We start from the raw sequence: 21442 nt of genomic DNA, 5'->3' as shown, positions 1-21442 counted from the left end.
GGTGGGGTCAAAAACTAGGTAACCAGATTATATAAAAGAAAAGCTTGTTAACACTAGAGGCCACATTTATCACCATATCTTAATGAAACTTGGTCAGAATGTTAATTTGGGTGATCTTTAGGTCAAGTTCAAATCTAGGTCAGGTGGGGTCAAAAACTAGGTCATCCAGTCAAATCAAAGGAAAAGCTTGTTAAAATTCTAGAGGCCACATTTATGACTGTATCTTAATGAAACTTTGTCAGAATGTTAACCTTGATGATCTTTAGGTCAAGTTTAAATCTGGGTCAGGTGGGGTCAAAAACTAGGTCAATGATATATCAAAAGAAAAGCTTGTTAACACTGGAGGCCACATTCATGACCATATCTTAATGAAACTTGGTCAGAATGTTAACCTTGATGATCTTTAGGTAAAGTTCAAATCTAGGTCAGGTGGGATCAAAAACTAGGTCATCCAGTCAAATCAAAGGAAAAGCTTGTTAACACTCTAAAGGCCACATTTATGACTGTACCTTCATGAAACTTGGTCTGAATGTTAATCTTGATGATTTTTAGGTCAAGATCGAATCTGGGTCATCTGGGTTCAAAAACGAGGTTACCAGGTCAAATCAAAGGTAAAGCTTCAATGTTTACACTCTAGAGGCCACATTTTTGACTGTATCTTAATGAAACTTGGTCAGAATGTTAACCTTGATGATTTTTAGGTCAAGTTCATATCTAGGTTCAAATGACACATCGTCTCATCATAGGGAACATTTATGCAAATTAATATTGTAATCTCTTCATGGATGACAAGAGTTCTGGATCAGACAGGAAAAAAAACTTATTGACCTTTGACCTCCAATTGTGACCTTTGAGCTAAGGGTCCGGGTTTTGCGCATGACACTTCTCATCGTAGGGAACACTTGTGCCAAGTGATATTAAAATTCCTTAATGAATGTCAAAGAGTTATGAACCAGACACGAAACAGACCCTGTTCATGCTAATTTAACTTCTGAGCCAAGTGTGACCTTGACCTTTGAACTAGGGTCTTAAAGTAGTGCATGACACATCGTCTTATTATGAGGTACATTTTTGCCAAGTAATATTAAAATCCCTTCATGGAGACAGTTATGGACCGGACACGAAATTTGCGGACTGACGGAATGGCGGAAAAAGCGCATTCCTAGTCCCAAAAACTAGTTCTCAACCAGTAGGGGACAAATAACGGCATTAAATTGATCAAGCCAGCATTTTTATGGGAAAAGATAAAGCCATTTGAAGAAAACCATCATTGCCTAAAGGCAGCTGTTTTTTAACAAAACAAAATGATGTTAAAGGAACTCAGTAGAGAGTCTTCCAAGGATCATTTCTGTGAAACTGCTCAAGCCTACAGTTTCAGAGATTTTCAAAGTTTTCCACAAAGCCATATACAGAAAACTAGCTCCACTCGTGGTAGCCACAACTCTTAAAATGAAACAAAAAGATGTGAAGGAATTTGTTAGAGGGCCACTAAAGGAACAATTGGTGGAACTATTTCAGAATTGGGTAAGCAGCTCCTCAAAAGATTTTGTAAGTTTTTTTTCCTTTCAGTTGCCAAGCAACCAGAATTCAGAAAGGATGACCTAGATTTGAAGGAATCTGAAAAGGAACCGAGGAACAATCCTGTGAAGTTTGGTTGAAACGAATTTGGAAAAATAAAGATTAAGTATGTTGTAAAAAGAAACATTTATTCTGTCTTTTTTTTTTTGATACACATTTTTACAAGGTACAAAATATGAGTACAATAATTCATCACTCTGAGTCATGCAATTTGAGGTTCAAGTTTCTGAAACATGATCATTATGTATTATTTCTCTATTCCCTGATCGCATAAAAATTCCGTATTGCAATTAAATACAAGCAATTTCATATATATATAGTACATATGGTATATTACAATGGCAGCTACTGTATATAGTTCTCCTACAAAGTTACACTGACTTATTATAGACTTGCACCAAAAAAAGTAATTTCATGAATCTAATCTATTTTTTCCTTTGCTGAACTTGACAGACAGCCAAAAAGCCAGAAACTTACCTTTAAATACTGAATTTTGAAAACACGGTTTTTAAAAACAAATTAAATATAGGCATATTTTGACAAAATCAGGAATTCAGATTCTGTCCTGTGTTCAAAGATATGTTCAGTCCAAATACAATTGTCCTACTTGTATAAGCAAATCTGACCTCCTTAACAAAAGTTTTTTCCTTATATTCTATTTCTTGTTTCAAAAAACAATCAAAATTGAGAAATCATGACAATTTTAACAAACCTAGCCAAATGCACCATTATATATTACATTGCATACCAGAACAATTCTATATCTTCCTATTTGCTAGCAATGGACTAGCAGTCCGAGAGAACAAACTAATTGCACTTGTGAAAAATGACAGGTTAATGTGTTTATGGCATTGGCACAGTCAAATTCTAGATCATAAATGCTTAGAATTACTGGTTTTACAAATGATTTTGGAGACCAGTCTAAAACTCTAGGCATCTGATTGGCTGTTTCAGAGATAAGTTTTGAAACTGACCAATGGCAAGCTAGTATTTCCTAGACTGGTCCCCAAGACATATTCAGGTTGTCAGATCATTTTGAATTCAAAGTACTGATTTTGATTTTTTTATACCACAAAATAAGCACCATACATTGACACAGGTTGATGAAAGTATGATATGACACAGGTTAATGACTAACCTTATACATGCAGTGAAACAAATTGAAACTAAAAGTACTTAATAAAGCCCTATATACTAAAGCTAGAAAGGTGTAAGTACCTTGTTTATATTACAAGCACTTGCAGCTTTCTTGCTAAATTCATCAACTTTCTTAGAAAGTTTTAACAAGCAATCCAACAACACAAAATATATTGGTAAATTTCATTGTTACACCAATATAAAAAATTTCCACAAAATTTCAACACAGGAAAAAATTTACATATATCTTAAAAACAGGAATTTATTTGAATTCGAATAACTGCTACAAGCTGCAATTTCCTGATCATATACAAAACCACACATTAAATGAAAATTCAAATGCAATTCAGCTTTATAAAACGCACCTACTCGCCATTTACTTTAACACGGACAATTCATATACAGAGTATGCGTGAAAACACTATCAAAATACATTACTAGAAATCAAGGCAAAATATATACAGAACGAATAAAAAGCACTTGAATACATACTAGTTTTTTGAAAACAAGCAAAATGTATATAAAGAATTCAAATTATATAATCATATTATACTGCTGCCTGTTACACTTTGCCCTGATTTCTAGTAAAATAAAAATACTAATAAATAATTCTACTGAACAAAAACTATCTGTATTCCGCAAAAAAAGAACAACGAAAATACATGCATTTTTTGATCAGCAGATATCCATTAAAATGTCGAGTCAATTACAAAACCGTCACTCATTTATCATAATGATATACATACTGTGGCAGTTTGGTAAACAACATGTTAAATTACGTATGAAACATGCACTGTGAAATATATTTTGGATTTTTAACTATTTACATGAACTACAATGCGTTTGTCATGAGGACACTCTATGTCCTATTTAAGGTAGGCAATTGTCAATTCTACGGTATATAAAGACCTGCATCACCATCTATTCATTCTGTAACAGAGGTTTATAATATTAACAGGGCAAGGGGAGGTAACTCCCAACAACAGAGAGTTCTTTCCTCTTCTAATCTTCTTCATCAGATTCTGAAAATAAAGTAAATTGGTTTTGTTGAATCCAACGCCATTTTCACAATCATATAAAACAAGCAATTAACCTAATCAATGTTGGTGGATTTCCAACCTGTAATTACTTACTAGTATACCCAAAAAGAAAGTTAATGACAACCTTCCCACTTGAATTGGATGCATTGTTACTTTTAAATCATGAAGGACAAGATTACAACCATCCAGGCATTGAACTTAAAGCTTCTAAATGGGCAAGCTTGTGATTTCCTACCAAGTCCACTGGCTCAATTTGGCAGCTGGCACACAAGGCAAAAAGTTGAGACAAGAATTATGAACTCATGTATTTACAGATCTTGGCAAATTATCTGCAAGGCTATTATCATTAGCCACAAGGAACGAAACTGTGTCAGTCACAACTCGGGAGTCTTTGTTGAGTCCCTATAGGGGCTAAGATCAGAAAAATTATCATCAAATTATACCTTCTTCAGCATTCTGTAACCATTCAATAAATGGCTTCATTTGTTCCAGGAAAACGCTCTTGCCCCTTGCAGAATGTGATGTGCTATACCACTTCAGTATGCTGTCCTCACTCAATACATCCGCTGAAATAGAAAATTAGATTTTACGTGTTATATTCTAACATGTATATATTTCAAAAACCTTCCTCGCTGTAATATAGATATACCTCTCTACAAAAGCAAGCATTTTCTCTTCCACCCTAGGGCTAGACAATTAATTTTAGAAATCACCAAGTCTTGTCCAGCTGGACATTCAAATAACCATTCACTTCTGTTCCTATACAGGAAAATCATTGAATCACAGAAACACCGCTGTAAAATTACTTTAAAATCCGACCAGCAGTTTCAGAGAATAAGTTTCACAATAAAGGAGAAACAAGTCCCCCCTCCGCCCCCCAGCTAGCCATGTTCTTTAAACAGAAAACAATGATTTATTTGGTGTGGGTCATCCAATTAACATTTTTGTGAAATTAATTCAAATCGGGCCAGCAGTTACTGAGGGTTGGTTTCTTAAGCTTTTTTCTAATTGTTGCCACGGCAACCAGAGTTCTGCACGGGTGACTGTTCAAAGGAATTTGACTGCGGATCACAATCCTCATCATTTCTGTGACTTTGGATGGGACTGGCATAGTGGTTCAGGTGATATTCTTTAAAGAAATAGTGGACAACAACCGATGAACGGATGTAAGACATCAAACAATCAGAAAAAAATCACCTGAGCATCGGACACGATCAATTCTACTTAGAATGTACTTAACAGAAAAAAGATTCTGTGAAAGTGTACAATTTAAACACTTTCACTACTTACTTTTATAGAAGAGAACAACAATCTTCTGAAAGACTTTCATGAAAACCATGTTCTCATAGCAGTACTCCTGTATTTTCACGATCAGTTTAATTTCTGCCTCGAGCGACTTGGCCACGGCAGCCATAACCATGGAGTATTTCTTTAAATGTTTGATTGCTTGTTCTGCAACCAATTCTTCCTTCTTATTCCACTCCACTTGAGCCATCAGTGTATTCCAAACCTGAAAAAAAAGCAATGATGTTCACATGCTTCAAACCGAACATCAAAGGCAAAATTCAAGTATCTTTTTTTTAATACTTTTTCCAGTACAATTTCTCTAGAAACCGCATCTTGAAACCTCAATTGCAACATCACTTATATGGGTAATAGTTGAAATAGCACCCTGTGTAAACTGTCTTTTATGATTGCTACTGCTGCATGCTGGGTCAGTTAGAGAATAAATATCATTTCCTTTCAAATTATTTTCATTTTTTTTTCTATTTCTTTTTTTTTTTTAATTTATTCCTTCCATGAAACAGGTTGCAGAAATTTTTTTCAAAATACATGTACTTCTTTAGTTCAACTAGCCCACTTTTGCCTACCTTTTAATGACAAAATTTCATTCTATTAGAAACTTTACACTATACTGTATCTGAATATTTATCTATGGTAACCGATGTTTATGCATGCCCCTACAATGAAAGTAGACTAACATATAATACAATTTCCGATCACCAAACCCATGCCTTCTTCAATAATTCCACAAGTAAAACTACAATCTGAAAAGAAAAGCAAATCATGCTTTACATTAAGTTTTTTTTTTGTTTTACTACACAATTGATGGCCCAAGTGACAGACTAAAAGAGTACATAGTGACTTTCAAAATTAAATATCCCAAACTTTTTTTTTCTGCTATAGTAAAGGTCATAGGCCCCTTTTTCTTTCAAAACATTTCTTTAAAATCATGAAGTTTTCCTCTAAAAATCACTTTATACCAGGGTTTTTATTCCCCTTTATCTAAATACTGAACTATCTTTTTTCCTCTTAGCAACAGACCCAGTTTCCTTCCCCTCTTTGTGAAAAAAACAAACGATTGACGAATACCTCAAGATCTCATTTGGACATTACTGAACCACTGACCTCCTACCCCAGGCAGGCTTGATGATTTCAAAATATTAGAATCCAACGTAAAAGTGATTCCAAGTCATGACCTTAATCATATACCAAATTTAAATAAAATTTTTTAAGTTTAAATTTAAAGGTGAAATACCGTGCAATTTACCTGCCTACGAAAATAACAGTTAAACCAATATTGGCCAAATTTTAAAACATTTCTTATAAATTCAGCATTCACAAATACATTTTCTACCAACAAAACTTTTTCCCCCAAGACAGCAAAAGCTTTTATAAGGTCTTTCTAATAAGACTCAAATTTTTTTGTCAGTTAAAATTAGGCAGTCAATCATTTTATATTCTGTGATAAACAACAGCTGACGTGATGACCTGTAAGAGAACATTATGATGCCATTATGACTTTATTTCAAACACGCACAAGATGTATGCTTCATTTTTTCTCCAATAAAAGTTCAACATAACTTTTATTGTAAAATGTGGTACAGGGGTACTAGAATGAAAATGATCTACCAGAAACGGATACAACACCGAAAAGTGCCAGAAACAAGAATGAGTGGAAAATTGACAAAAAGTAAAAGACAAATGCACAAAAAATGAGCACTAACCTCTTAGGATTGTCATCATTTACTCACACTCAGACAGTGTATCTGTAAATCCTTTTCACCTCGGGAAACGTTTCTTGTTCTGCAATAAAATAACAGCTCAAATCTGACAAATAAATACAACTCAAAACTGACAGGAACAGAAATAACTTAACTAGCAATAATAGTCATATTTAATTATTTTAAACTGACCTGAAAATCATGAAAAAAATGGTCCATACGTGATCGCCATCAAGTTTATCATCACTGATGAATTTTGATGTCCTAATAATGCCCTTAATTCACTTAATCTAGTACAACTGCCAATCTTAATTGTTAACATGCATCCCTTCACATCAAAACAAATCAACAATATGAAGTTATCTATGGAAAAGTGGAAGCTGTTCTATCAGCACAGATTCTCCTTCTGTCCCTTGATTTACCTTATGCCGAGGCCATCCCGCTAAGCTCAATCAGAAGAGCGCAGACCTACAAATCACCGAGTTGCAAGTCTGATTTCCGGGAAAGGCAAATGTTCTCCATGACGATTTGATAAAAGACAAAGTATCTGAAATCATTCGTCTTCTACCTCTGATTCATTGTTGAGAAGTTGGCAGTTACTTACTGATAACAGGTTTGTACTGTTACAAAATCAATGAACACTGGTTAGGTCAACTGCCAACCGTTACATCAGAAAAACATGTCAGATCTTTATAGCCAATCGTCATTGTCTTCAATGAGCTTTAAGCCTTGATACCCAATATATACAACTGGTTCTGAATTAGAGTCTGAATTCTATAATTTGATTCGGAATTCACTAATCCTGTCCATTATGTCTATGTAAGAAAACTTACCTGAAAGTTGGCAATAGATTCTAAGCCTTCTTTCCTAAAATGGGTAACAAACGCCTCCTGACTCCTCTTGTTCATGGGAAACAACTCCTGTTTGAAATATTGGTACATGAATTACAAAGTGGGCAAAGCTGCATAAAATCACATGATTGATTTGCTAACAGAAAAACTATACTTAGATGGATTCTGCACAGAGTTACAACAGCGAAATCATGTAATATAATGGGCATGAACATTTCTTGGTTCAGGTGCATGTGGCTCTATTGTTGGGACATGACTTCATAAGATATAATAATGTAGCTTTATTCATTTGTTGACATTTATGTTTGTTTCGATTCATGTCACACTGACAAAATTATTGGTCATTTGGCAACTTTCCAGCTTTTTATGGTGGAGGAAGACCCTAGGTGCCCCTTCAGGCATCATTTTTATCGCCAGTGGGCATCTGGGTAGAACCAACAACATTTCCTAAAGGATAACATGGTGTAATAGGCCTCAATTTCACCAAAGGCGTACATACAACTTGATAATGTAAGCTTTAAAAATGTCAAACGATAGACATAAGGTGCATATTGTCAAGTTATATAATGACAGAAGTTCTTAAAAATTTCCTCTGATAATTTTAGTTTTTCATGAGTTATCTCCCCTGAAAATGAGAAAATAATGATTTTCTCCTTTTCCCTACGGGGAATTTTAAATTTCTTTTTGATATTTGTATCAGAATCATATACCGGTAATGCAGCTTTCTACTGCAAAATGTTCTCGAAACTCAAGTTCAGATTCTCATAATCAAAGAAATTATATATTTCCCATAGGCATCAATGTTAATTTCAATACCGATTATCTCCCCAAAAAATGATAAAATTTGAAAAATCTCTTGGTGAAAAGTTCTAAATTTTGAATGTCTTTAAAGTGACCAAATTTCATTTAAATATTACCATGCAGTTACAAGATATGAAATATGGCTATTACACCATGTTATCCTTAAGCCAGCTGGATGGCTTCCACACATGGAGAATTCTATGCCAAAAATGAGGCTCGAACCCACATCAGTGAGGGGCAAGTGAATTGAAATCTGCGATCTTAACGACTCGACCACAGAGACCCCCTTGTTGGCATTTAATTTCGAGCTTAGATGCAACAACCAAATCTACTAAAATTAATCCCTCACCAATATTAATGATTTCAGTGCATTTCATTTTTAATGGGAGAACCATATTACCTACTTTTACAGTTTTACAGGTATAAATGAAAATTAGTTCTTTAAGCTACAATTTAAACTGTGCAGAAAGTAAATGAAATGTCTAAATAATCAAATTAATATTTATTAAATGTAGATCATGCTTGCATTTCAAGGATCAATATTTGAGCCGCGCCTTGAGAAAACCAACATAATGGCTTTGCGACCAGCAAGGATCCAGACCAGCCTGCGCATCCGTGCAGTCTGGTCAGGATCCATGCTGTTCGCTAACAGTTTCTCCAATTCCAATAGGCTTTAAAAGCGAACAGCATGGACCCTGACCAGACTGCGCAGATGCGCAGGCTGGTCTGGATCCATGCTGGTCGCAAACCCACTATGTTGGTTTTCTCATGGCACGGCTCATTTATAAGCAAAATTTGTTTATTTATCTAAATGTAAGAAAAAAGTCTTATTAACATAAAAAAACTTGACATATGAAGTAGAAACTCACAAGAAGTCTTGAGTCAATAGAAGCCGTCTTTAGTGCCTTTACAACAGAGTTGATGTCTTTGTCTTCAAGCCAAGACCTGAACATCAACGTTGCAAATCGTAATGATATACCTGCAAAAATGTAAGAGAACACTATAGCATATTTTCAAAATAAAAATGTATTAATTTTGATCACAGATGTGACGGTATAAGCATGGTATATTCCTGAAGGTGGATAACACATGGTTCATACAGACCTTCCCAAAAAAAATTCAAGTAGTTTTCAAGGAGTTTTCAAGTAGTTTTCCTCCATTTTCAAGGACTAAATGGGCGCAATGTCACTGTTGCTGAGACATGAAATAACCAATTTAAATCCAATTTAGGACAAAATTAAACAATGTAACACAAGATTTACATTCAAAGCATCGCGGATAAATTAGTACGGTATAGTACTGTACTTTACGGGTTTTATGCCCTTTCAAGTAATTTTCACACTGTACCCTAATGGCGGCAACGGTTGTTTTTTTTTTTGTCGTTTTTTAGTTTATTTTGGTCCGTTTATAATGTTTGTCCATTTTCACTTCTCACTTGATGAATTTAAGGACTATTTGCCATCTTTTGTATGTTTTTTCCTAAATTCAAGTAGTTTTCAAGTAGTTTCTGACTGTTACAAAATTCAAGTAGTTTTCAAGGAGAAGGCATCAAATTCAAGGACTTTTCATGGCCTGTGCGAACCATGAAAGAGAAATAGGCAGTATTTACAGTGCACCTAAACATTATAGAAACATGAACACACGAGTCTTAAATCTCTCATTAAATCACACATGAGCCGCACTGTTAGTATTAAAAGTTGACAAATCACCCACCTTCCTTGACCAAATGTTCCTCAAACAAAGCAGTGAGCACCTGAGCCTTACAGAATCCATTGGCAAAGATAATGCCAAGGATGGTGGCCAGCTTGCGTTGTTCATCCTCCTTGAACCCCTTCAGGAACACCAGTATCTGAAAGTTAAACACCCAAGTTGACAGAATAGAGGAAAAGCTTTCTTTTCAATGTATTACTACATTTGAGTGTTCTTCAGTTATACTAAAAAAATAATTCTAAATTTATCCCTAAAAGTCTTCCGCTGGATTTGTTAGCCTTGACTTCATTAGCCCAAAAACCGTGTGTTGTAAAACTGACCATATTCAGAGTTAAATAATTTCATTGCTAACTATTCATTCTGGCTATGCTTGCTTTAAAAAAAGCTGTAAAACAAAGAACAGAAATGGAAACTTTACCTTTTTGATGGACTCCTCAAAGGATTTTTCCAGATACTTGTATCTTCTAAGAAGTTTGTTAAAAACCTTAAACAAAAGTGACAACACTATTATTAGAATACTAAATAAATTGCTAGCGTCATTAACCTTTCACAGACACTCAAATACTAAGGCAAAATAATCTGAAAAATATTTAAGACACTTCCCTTCAATAACATATGGGAAGTTTCATTACATTCCCTTCACTGGTTTCGAAGTTATGGTTTGAAGAGTGTGCTGCACCTACAGTGCAGACTTCATTTCTATATTCATTTCCACTAAAGACCAAGCTAAACAGTTCCTTTGTCAAAGAGTTCAAAACTAATTCATCATGTTCAAGAACTTGTCTTATCTAATATACAGAATGTTCCGATTTTTTTTACATTCACATGACTTTTAAAAGAGTTTCTCCAAAGAAGAATGACATTTTGTGACCAGTCAAAGATAACTTACATCAAAGTACGCCTTGAGTTTATTTCTATCTTCTTCACACCCAAAGACACTTATGTCAGTCCTAGACACTTTAGTCTGGTCAGGATCTTCAACTATAGAACCTCCGGGAGCTGCAAAATACAACAACTGTAGAGTTACAGATACTTACTGTGAGCTTCAACTGGGTTTTTTAACAAGAAGATAGATATATTATGCATTCCATTCTTTGAAAATAAAAATTGGAAATCTGATTAAACAAGAAGATTAATTTGAATGGGAAGCCATCAGATCCTACATTGATGAAAATCTAGTACTTTAATCAGATTTTTATTAAGTCCTAGCTTTGCTAAAGTTATAGAACTAACTCGACATGCCAGGCATATTTCAAGCTGGACTGATAACTTTTAGAGGTCTTAGATCAGATGTCAGGCATTTACACAAACTACCATACACTTCAAAACTGATGATAAATGGTTTTGCTTTACAGAAAATCATAAACTGTTTCGTGCAATACAACTACAACTGGAATTTCTTTTTAAAATCATGAAAATGTTGGTCAGCAATTTGAATAATTTCTCCAAGCCTGAACGTCTGAAAGTCCCTACTAGTGTACACAGATCAAAAGCTTGCCATGTGTCGCAGGTACATACCTAATTGTCCGCCAGCAAATAAAACATCAAAAAGCACATCTGCATAACGGCGGTAGTCTAATTTAGAGCTATCCAAAAATTTTGCAACCTGAAAAATGAAAGAATTTGTATTAACTGTTTAAAGCAAGAGGGCCACGATGGCCCTAGGTTGCTCACCTGAGAAACACACCATAACAGTGTAAACATGTTTAACCTAGTATTTCATGGAAACAAATATTCTGACCAATTTTCATTAAGATTGGACCAAAAATCTTTGATTTGACCTAGTGACCTAGTTTTTGGCCCCACAAGACCCACATTCGAAATCATCCAGACTTTAAACATCAATATAAACATTTTGACCAAATATCATGAAGATCCAGTGTAAAATGCAGTCCCTATTGCATACACAAGGTTTTTCTTTAATTTGACCTTGCAACCTAGTTTTTGACCACAGATGACCCATATTCAAACTTGACCTAGATTTCATCAAGGCAGCCATTCTGACTAAATTTTATGAATATCCAGTGTAAAATGCAGCCCCTATTGCATACAAAAGGGTTTTCTTTGGTTTGACTAGGTGACCAAGTTTTTGACCCCAGATGACCCATATTCGAACTTCATCTGGATTTCGTCAAGGCAATAATTCTGACCAAAATTCATGAAGATCAATTGAAAAATACAGCCTCTATTGCATACACAAGGTTTTTCTTTGATTGGACCTAGTGACCTAGTTTTTGATCCCAGATGACCCATTTTCGAAACTGGCCTAGACTTCATCAAGGTAATCATTCTGAAAAAAAATTTCATGAAGCTCAGTTGAAAAATAAAACCTCTATTGCATACACAAGCTTAATGTTGACAGACGACAGACAGATGCAGGACATCCAGCGATCACAATAACTAAAAACAACTCTGATATCAAGTCAATTCACCCTTAAGGTATTGACCCATAATCGGCAATTTCCATGTGATCACGCATTCTCGTATGCTATTTCAGCATCCTTCTGCTGTAACACGATATCGCGTTGTCATCACAACTGGAAAATGCCAAAATCTCACATGCAGAATACATAATCGAATGCTAATACAAGGTCCAATTCCTTAAATCAAACAATACCTCTCAATTTCACACTTCACAAAGTCATGTAAACATTACAATATCTACTATTTACATGTAATTACACCACACCAAAGTAGCTCAAAACTTACATTTTCCTACCTGCCTATATAACTTATAAGGTATACTTATCAGTTTTCTATTCATCCCATACTTACTAATTCTAGATCGCCTTCTGTGTCATTGATACCCTGGATAACAGCATCACGGAACGCCGAAGGGTCGTATTTTTCTTTTTCATCTGAAAACGAAGTAAAATGGAGACATGTTGTAATAAATCAGAAATCTATATTTTGCAGTAGAAACATTTCAGTAACATTGTCCTGATCGTATCTCTCAGAACAAAATGTGCAGAAGAAGATATTCAAAAAAATATTCACGGACTATGTAGAAGAAAATCTTTTGATTATGTACAGTACAGCTATCACTATCACTTGGGGGTTACAAAATCATGAAACAAGATAGATGTTTAGGTAATTTGGTTGTCATTAACTGAAATTTTTGTATCAATATACATATATATCACCTGGCAAGTATCAACATCAAGAGAATTATAGAAGAAAGAAATATTTCATTTGTATTAATTTCAAGATTCATCAACACTATCTGCACTTCTCTGCTAGGCAGATTCTCTGTTATAAATGGACAAATATACTAGTATAACGGTTATAGTCAAGATAACTTAAATCCAAGTTTTGTTGAACATTTGAATTACACATTATAAAAATAATCTAGGGCGTTTAACTTATCTAAATGACAAAATATTAGTCTGAATCACATTACCAAGTATTTTTCACCATCCTGGGAAATACCCGGTAAGAGTACTTCCCCCTTGAAATGCAAACCCCTACTGGGAATGCCATAAAATTTACAAAGCTTACCCCTTTTCCTAGTCTTCAGACGTTGGCCTGACAGTGACGGTTTTTCTACTTTCTGACTCATCAACTCCTGAAAATAAAAAGAGAAAACCACGTGAATTGTTTGTCTTACATAATTATTGTTTAACACTGATAAAACAGTTTTTGCATTGATTAGCTCAACTGGGTTAACATAGTCCTTGATACAGGAACAGTGCCATTTTTAAAAGTTCTCTCTTAATATCCCAAGACAGGACAAACCAGAACTGTTGACCTTTCATGGCAAGGAGAGAGTTTATGGGTGGGAACAGGGGTAAACAAGAAGTGGAGGCATGGGTTAGAAGTGGGAGCATGAGGGATACCAGGTAGCGATTTTTTGGTCACTTTGGGAAAAGGTCCGGTAATGACAGAATTGGGAAAATTCGCTGTGTTTTTTTCTCAATTTGGTAATTGCTGATGTCATTCTGCTTTTCTAATCAACAGTAATAAAGCCCTAGATAGACTTGTACTCAGTGCTCACGCTGCAAATCGACATTATTGCAAAATGGCAATTATTTTATTCAAAAGTCGTTTAAAACGCAATTTATGGCGATAGAAAATGGCGATTAAATAATAACAAGAGCACTGCCTTGCGGGTGCTGACGCTCATCTGATTTTTTTTGTGTAATAGAAATATTGTCCTACCCATGATTTTCTAAGTCTAAAAAGGGCCATCATTCTTGCAAAAAGCAGGATAGAGTTATGTTTCTTGATGTACAGTGTCCACTTATGATGGTGAAAAGCTGTTGCAAGTTTTAAAGCAATAGCTTTGATAGTTTATGAGAAAAGTTGACTTAAACATAATACTCAACCAAGAAAATGATTTTCTAAGTCCAAAAGGGGCAATAATTATTGCAAAAAGCAGGATGGAGTTATGTTGCTTGCTTTACAGGGTCAGCTTATGATGGTGAACAAGTGTTGCAAGTTTCAAAGCAATAGCTTTGATAGTTTAAGAGAAAAAGTTGACCTAAACATAAAACTTAACCAAGAAATCTGATATTTTCTAAGTCCAAAAGGGGCCATAAATCTTGCAAAAAGCAGGACGGAGTTATGTTTCTTGCTGTACAGGGTCAACTTATGATGGTGAACAAGTGTTGCAAGTTTTAAAGCAATAGCTTTGATAGTTTAGGATAAAAGCTGACCTAAACATAAAACTTAACCAAGAAAACTGATTTTCTAAGTCCAAAAGGGGCAATAAATCTTGCAAAAAGCAAGATGGAGTTATGTTTCTTGATGTACGGGGTCTGCTTATGATGGTGAACAAGTATTCCAAGTTTCAAAGCAATAGCTTTGATAGTTTAGGAGAAAAGTTGACCTAAACATAAAACTTAACCTAGAAATCTGATATTTTCTAAGTACAAAAGGGGCCATAAATCTTGCAAAAAGCAAGATGGAGTTATGTTTCTTGCTATACAGGGTCAGCTTATGATGGTGAACAAGTATTCCAAGTTTCAAAGCAATAGCTTTGATAGTTTAGGAGAAAAGCTGACCTAAACATAAAACTTAACCAGGCAACGCCGACGCCGACAACCGCTCAAGTGATGACAATAACTCATCATTTTTTTTCAAAAAAATCAGATGAGCTAAAAATGCTACAAAAAAATATTGCAAAAAAGTGTCCATAAACAGCTGGAACATTCATAGTTTAATCGACAAAAACTTGCAAAGTTGGTAGCAGGAAGTGTATTTGCCCAAAGGCATAATTACCCCCTCTAAACGGTGACTTTGACACGCTTAATTGAACACAGTCTGCTGTTTATTGAATGGCCAGTAATTATTGGCAATTAGCGTGACACCTTGTGTCAGTTTTGTTGTTCACAGTTTGATCTCGCTTGATCTTTAATTAGTATCATAATATCTATGATTTTTTATATTTCTTTCATCAAAATAATATTGAACTTAAAATTGTTTAAGAAAACAAAACACTCGCTCTTTTCCATATTCTCAAAGGGGTGCGTCATATATACCAAGGTAGAGCTTCAAACATTTTTTCCCAGCTTGAAAACCCGAAAATATCGGCGAATATCGGACAATTTTGTCAACTGTCATGTGTTTACATTTTGGGCCGTGCTTTTTTAACCTCCTCTTGAAGAGCGTTTTATTGGGTGGGTCTAAAAACACGTACGGAACGGAACCTCTGATGATATATGGTAAAGTTGATTTTATTTTTGAGTTTAAATTTTTTGTATTTGTAAATTTAATTAATAAGTATCGTACATATCCAGAGCACCGGATAATGTGTCAGTTTAATAATTAGGCAAAATACAAAATTTCGCGGTTCCGGGTTGCAGGTGTTTGGTCATCAAAATCATTATCTTTCAAGGATGCTCAAATAAATTGCAATTAAAACAGATTGTTTGTTTTTTTTATTGCCAGCAAATTATTACTGATCAATACATCGGCTCGTACATTGTTAAACAAACACGCAAATTAGCCACGATTTTCTAGTTTGATGTGCTCATAATTATGAGATGTTTGTTGGCACGCCAGTTAAAGTGTACTAAGGTGCTGACAGCTTGCGAAAGTTCTCAAATACTTTAGAAAGAATCTGTCAGATCTGTAACTGATTAAGCAGCAATTGCGATTTTCACAAGAAATCCAGGGGTCCTGAAATATTTTCAGAGTCTACTTGTCCACAGACAAGTTGGGCCCACAAATCCACTTGTCCGTACCTAAGAAGAACTTGTCCGTACTTTTTAGTTTAAAAAGGAAAGGATCAGCATTATCATTACTAAATAAACAAGTAATACAAACATACACTTCTGTTGACTTCTATTTTAACTTATATAAAGTTTTTATGTTATGACTAGAACCATCCTTTTGAAAATATGTTATAACTAGCAAGCTAAGTGACTAGAACATCCACTTGAAAATATGTTATGACTAGCAAGTTTAGTGAGTAGAGAATAATTAAGAACACTTGAACACATGCCATTGACAAAAATAATCTCAGTACATGTATGTATGCCTAGAATTTCTACCCTGGTCCCATTACATTCAATGAATACTGCACTGGTCTTTCAGGGGTCCTGAAATAAACTGTCCGAGTTGTTAAATGTCAAAACAATCGACTCGAAAAATTAAGCCACAAATTTTGGCTACTAAACTTTTTTACATAGCGTCAACCTAGCTAATCGTTTTCTGAAAATCAAAAATGAAAGCAGATAACGGGAATCCCCAGACTGGCACTCATTTTCAACTTCACGGTTTAATTTTCCAATAATGATCATTAAATGTAGTAAACCAGTCCACGTGTCTATAAATGGCTGCATACATTTTTGTTTTGATAAATTTAAAGGTCATAAATGATCACAAATAGATTAGATATTGCCTTTAGGCATGCGGAAATAACGATGTTGCCGATTAGTTTCATTTTCATAAAATATTTACCACGGAAATTTTACTTGTCCCCGGACAAGCCAGCTTCTAAAAACTGCTTGTCCGGACCGAGGAATCCACGAATCGGACAACTCGGACAGCTTATTTCAGGACCCCTGAAATCGTTTTTACGCATGCCCCTAATGGCCGATTTCGACTTTCGGACTGATTTGTCTGTCAGATATTGCCTCTGTTGTCTGTAATCGATTATGCAGCAATTGCGATTTTCACGAGAAATCGGTTTTACGCATGCCGCTAATGGCCGATTTCGACTTTGTAAACAACGTTTTCTGACTGATTTTTCGGTGCGTAATATATTTCAATGTAAGCATTTTTCCCAAGATTTTGATACAAAATCGGGGGTGCTTAATATACATGCTAGCGTAATATATTCGAGTTTTTACGGTAATGATAATTGAAAAATAAAGTGTATTAAGTGGTCCATGAACAAAAAAACAAGAGCTGTCCGTAAGACAGCCAAGCTCGACTATTCGAAATATTGTCACAGAAGCAGGAAATTATTACCCAAAATGTTAAATATCAAAAGAGTTTTAAGTTCGAAAGGGGACATAATTTGACCAAAATACATATCAGAGTTATGGGACTTGGTGCTATTAACTAGTTTTATAACCCCGAAGAAACATATTAAGTTTCAATTCAATATCTGAATTAGTTTTGGGGATAGTAACTTGCATGTAAAACTTTAACCAGAATATTCTAAGTCCAAAAGGGGGCATAATTTGCTCAAAATACATGTTAAGAGTTATGGAACTTGACCCAGTGAGGTTGGTAATTGACCTAGAAAAAGAATAAATAAGTTTCAAAGCTATATGCCTTTTGGTAATAGCTGTATGTACTTGCACGCAAAACTTTAACCAGGATTTTCTAAGTCCAAAAAGGGGCATAATTTGCCCAAAATACATGTCAGAGTTATAGGACTTGGTGCTATCAACTAGTTTTATAACCCCGAAGACACATGTGAAGTTTCAATTTAATATCTGTAGTAGTTTTGGAGATAGTTACTTGCATGTAAAACTTTAACCAGGATTTTCTAAGTCCAAATGGGGGCATAATTTGGCCAAAATACATGTCAGAGTTATGGGACTTGACCCAGGGAGGTAGGTAATTGATCTAGAAAAAGAAAAAATAAGTTTCAAATCTATATGCCTTTTAGTAATAGCTGTATGTACTTGCACGCAAAACTTTAACCAGAATTTTCTAAGTCAAAAAGGGGGCATAATTTGCCCAAAATAAAGGTCAGAGTTATGGAACTTGGTGCTATCAACTAGTTTTATAACCCCGAAGACACATGTGAAGTTTCAATTCAATATCTGCATTAGTTTTGGAGATAGTAACTTGCATGTAAAACTTTAACCAGAATTTTCTAAGTCCAAAAGGGGGCATAATTTGGCCAAAATACATGTCAGAGTTATGGGACTTGACCCAGTGAGGTAGGTAATTGATTTAGAAAAAGAAAAAATAAGTTTTAAATCTATATGCCTTTTAGTAATAGCTGTATGTACTTGCACGCAAAACTTTAACCAGAATTTTCTAAGTCCAAAAGGGGGCATAATTTGGCCAAAATAAAGGTCAGAGTTATGGGACTTGGTGCTATCAACTAGTTTTATAACCCCGAAGACACATGTGAAGTTTCAATTCAATATCTACATTAGTTTTGGAGATAGTAACTTGCATGTAAAACTTTAACCAGAATTTTCTAAGTCCAAAAGGGGGCATAATTTGCTCAAAATACATGTTAGAGTTATGGAACTTGACCCAGTGAGGTTGGTAATTGACCTAGAAAAAGAATAAATAAGTTTCAAAGCTATATGCCTTTAAATGATAGCTGTATGTACTTGCATGCAAAAACTTAACCAAGGTGTGACGCCGACGCCGACGCCAGGGTGAGTAGAATAGCTAGACTATTCTTCGAATAGTCGAGCTAAAAAGATTAGTTATAAATACCCTGTTTTATGTTTTTATTGAAATGCAAATAACGCGCATGCCAAGTTTGTCTATTAATTTTTTCCCTGAAAAAAAAAATGTGGCTATTAATTTATAATGGCCAGGGCTAGCACTGTGTACTTATTATAAAACTGCAAGCAATCATTAATATTTGCAAAGGTAGGATCTGTTTTGCATAGAAGTCAATAAATTACCAAACCACTTAAGAATTTTACCATTTTCCTTTTTTATGGAAATTTTGGAGAAAAAAATTAAATTGGGAAAAGGTCCTTTTACTGGTACTTTATAAAGAGGGAAAAAAATCACTGCCAGAACTAAGAAACAATACGAGTTAAAAGTCAAATTGAAAAGCTTACTATAACACTTCAACCCACACTACCATTACAAAATCTGACCAATAGCCTTGAACTCTGAGGTAGACTGCGGTACATGTCCATAATCTGTTAGATGTCTGCCACTCACGAAAACTAATTTTTATGTGAGGGCTGATAAAAGTACGGAGAAAGAGCAAAAAAGGTGCTTATGTTCTTGCTGTTCTTTGCTCATTTCTTTAGAATCAACCAGAAATAAGTAATCCAAAAGTGTACTCGCCGCATACTGTCTGCCGTATTGTAATGATATAATCTAGTACGAATGAATGTGTGAAAACTTTTTGCTGTTTTTAATTGTTATTTGCTTTAAACATTTAAATTTTTTTAATGTAAAATTGTATTATTAGATGTTTACGGATGTACAAAATAATTAAGGCCATTAAAGCATTCAGCGGATTCTTTGATCACATTAAATACTTGTTTGTAGAACCTCGGCATTTCATGTGCATCAGTTTTTTTTTCTTCTCTTCTTCCATTTGTGTCTGACAGTCAGGTCCCACTCTGGGGCAATGTCGAACAGTGTATTTATTTGTTTTATTTGATTAAAGTTTGCAAGTGATTAGCAAATTTAAAAATGAAAATGTGATCTATACTAATTAACTGAAATTACTTAATTTGTTTTAATTGTTTCTTTTATTGCAAGTTGCTCTGATGATGACAACGATTTCTGCATTAATTCGTACTATATGGTGGATACACTTTTGGAGACACAGTAAACGCAGATAAATGCACGGACATGGCTTGCTGAAATGGTAAAATTAATTAAGATAATCAGGTCGGAGACTTCCCCTGGATTGAGAGACAGTCTCTAGATCTAAACACTGTCTCTCGTTTGAAAGACAAAATGTCTTTCGATCGAAAGACTGTATTTAGCTTAAGTGTTGAAAAAACATGAAATCATTATTAAAACAATCATTTCATTACAGTCACAATATTTATTCATTGAAGCAATTTGTTATTTCAAGTAAACTTTACAAGAAACACATTGCCATAGAAGTTTGCTTAAGCATTATAATGCTTAAACAAAATTCCCGAAATAATTTTGATTTTGAAAATTTGATATAAGAAAGATAATTTTCTGTATTTGAAATAAATTTGCGCATTCTAAAAAGAGAGCTTTAATGACTCTTTCAGTGACTTTCATTGCTTAAGCTAATTTGAGTCTTTCGATCGAAAGACATTTTGACTTTCGAACAAGAGACAATGTTTAGATCGAGAGAATGTCTCTCAATCCAGGGGATGTCTCCGACTGATAATAACATGCATGAAAAGAAACAAAGTGAATTTTGGCTGCTTTTATGTATAGAAATAAAATTCCGGTTCCCTAGCCTATGGACGGTACTTTGGCTAGAGAACCGATTCCAGACGAATAATTTTGCTGTCTAGGAGACTGATTATGGTTCTCTAGCCGCTGCCTTTTAAAAAAAACGGTGTAAATGCCGCGCACTGCGAGACGGCCTTTATCAAAAATAATTTGAAAACGTTCTTTTCCAAAGTTACGTTTTGATTTTAAAACTGAAAAACATATACCTAATATTACATCAACTTGCTTCACTTAACTTTTGCTTTCAAAATCATGAAAGAATGAGTCAGTTCCGAAAAAAGTTACGAAAATCTGGCTTGTCTAGTCACACGTGTTTCCCATTTTCTGTTATTTTCGCCACAGTATGGGTTTGAACCACACAAAGGACTCTGATAAATGTTAAGTTTACACACTTATAAATATATATTTGACATAAGAACATACTTACTTCCTAGTATATTTGTTCTTTGTTTACCGACAGAAAAAACACCAATGTTACTCAACTAATAATCGTAGTCTCGTGAAATTTCGTAAAAACGAGATCTTAGAAAAATACGGCTAATTAACATCGGATATCGCTGTCGTCTTACCAAAGTCGATTACTTTCTCCCATTATGATAAATTCTTGAATGTAGATTTCTTGGGTACAGTAAATGACGAATTCACAGCTATAAAATCTGGTGGAAACTTTGAAGAAAGACCTCAAAATAGAAGGAGATTTCAATCCACCCCGACATGAAACCTGGATTAATACACTAGACATCATGTTTAACACTTATCAGATCTTCAA

General features: G+C 34.6%; 1 protein-coding gene across 1 annotated transcript; it reads right to left on the bottom strand.

Annotated features, from left to right (window-relative positions):
• Window positions 1-1685: 1685 nt before the first annotated feature.
• On the bottom strand, window positions 1686-21205 carry LOC123559741 (eIF5-mimic protein 2-like). The gene is made up of 13 exons (XM_053516798.1): window positions 21101-21205; window positions 13621-13687; window positions 12898-12980; window positions 11641-11728; window positions 11012-11121; window positions 10541-10606; window positions 10126-10261; window positions 9282-9391; window positions 7590-7680; window positions 5738-5757; window positions 5046-5265; window positions 4199-4321; window positions 1686-3737 (listed from the first exon to the last, which is right to left on the bottom strand). The coding sequence occupies exons 2-13, from the start codon at window positions 13679-13681 to the stop codon at window positions 3718-3720; spliced, it is 1128 nt and encodes a 375-aa protein (XP_053372773.1). The 5' UTR covers window positions 13682-13687; window positions 21101-21205; the 3' UTR covers window positions 1686-3717.
• Between the last annotated feature and the right edge of the window lie 237 nt (window positions 21206-21442).

This window comes from Mercenaria mercenaria, chromosome 10, assembly GCF_021730395.1.
Source record: "Mercenaria mercenaria strain notata chromosome 10, MADL_Memer_1, whole genome shotgun sequence".
NCBI classification, from domain to species: Eukaryota; Metazoa; Mollusca; class Bivalvia; order Venerida; family Veneridae; genus Mercenaria; species Mercenaria mercenaria.
This window is presented reverse-complemented; position numbering and strand designations above follow the sequence as displayed.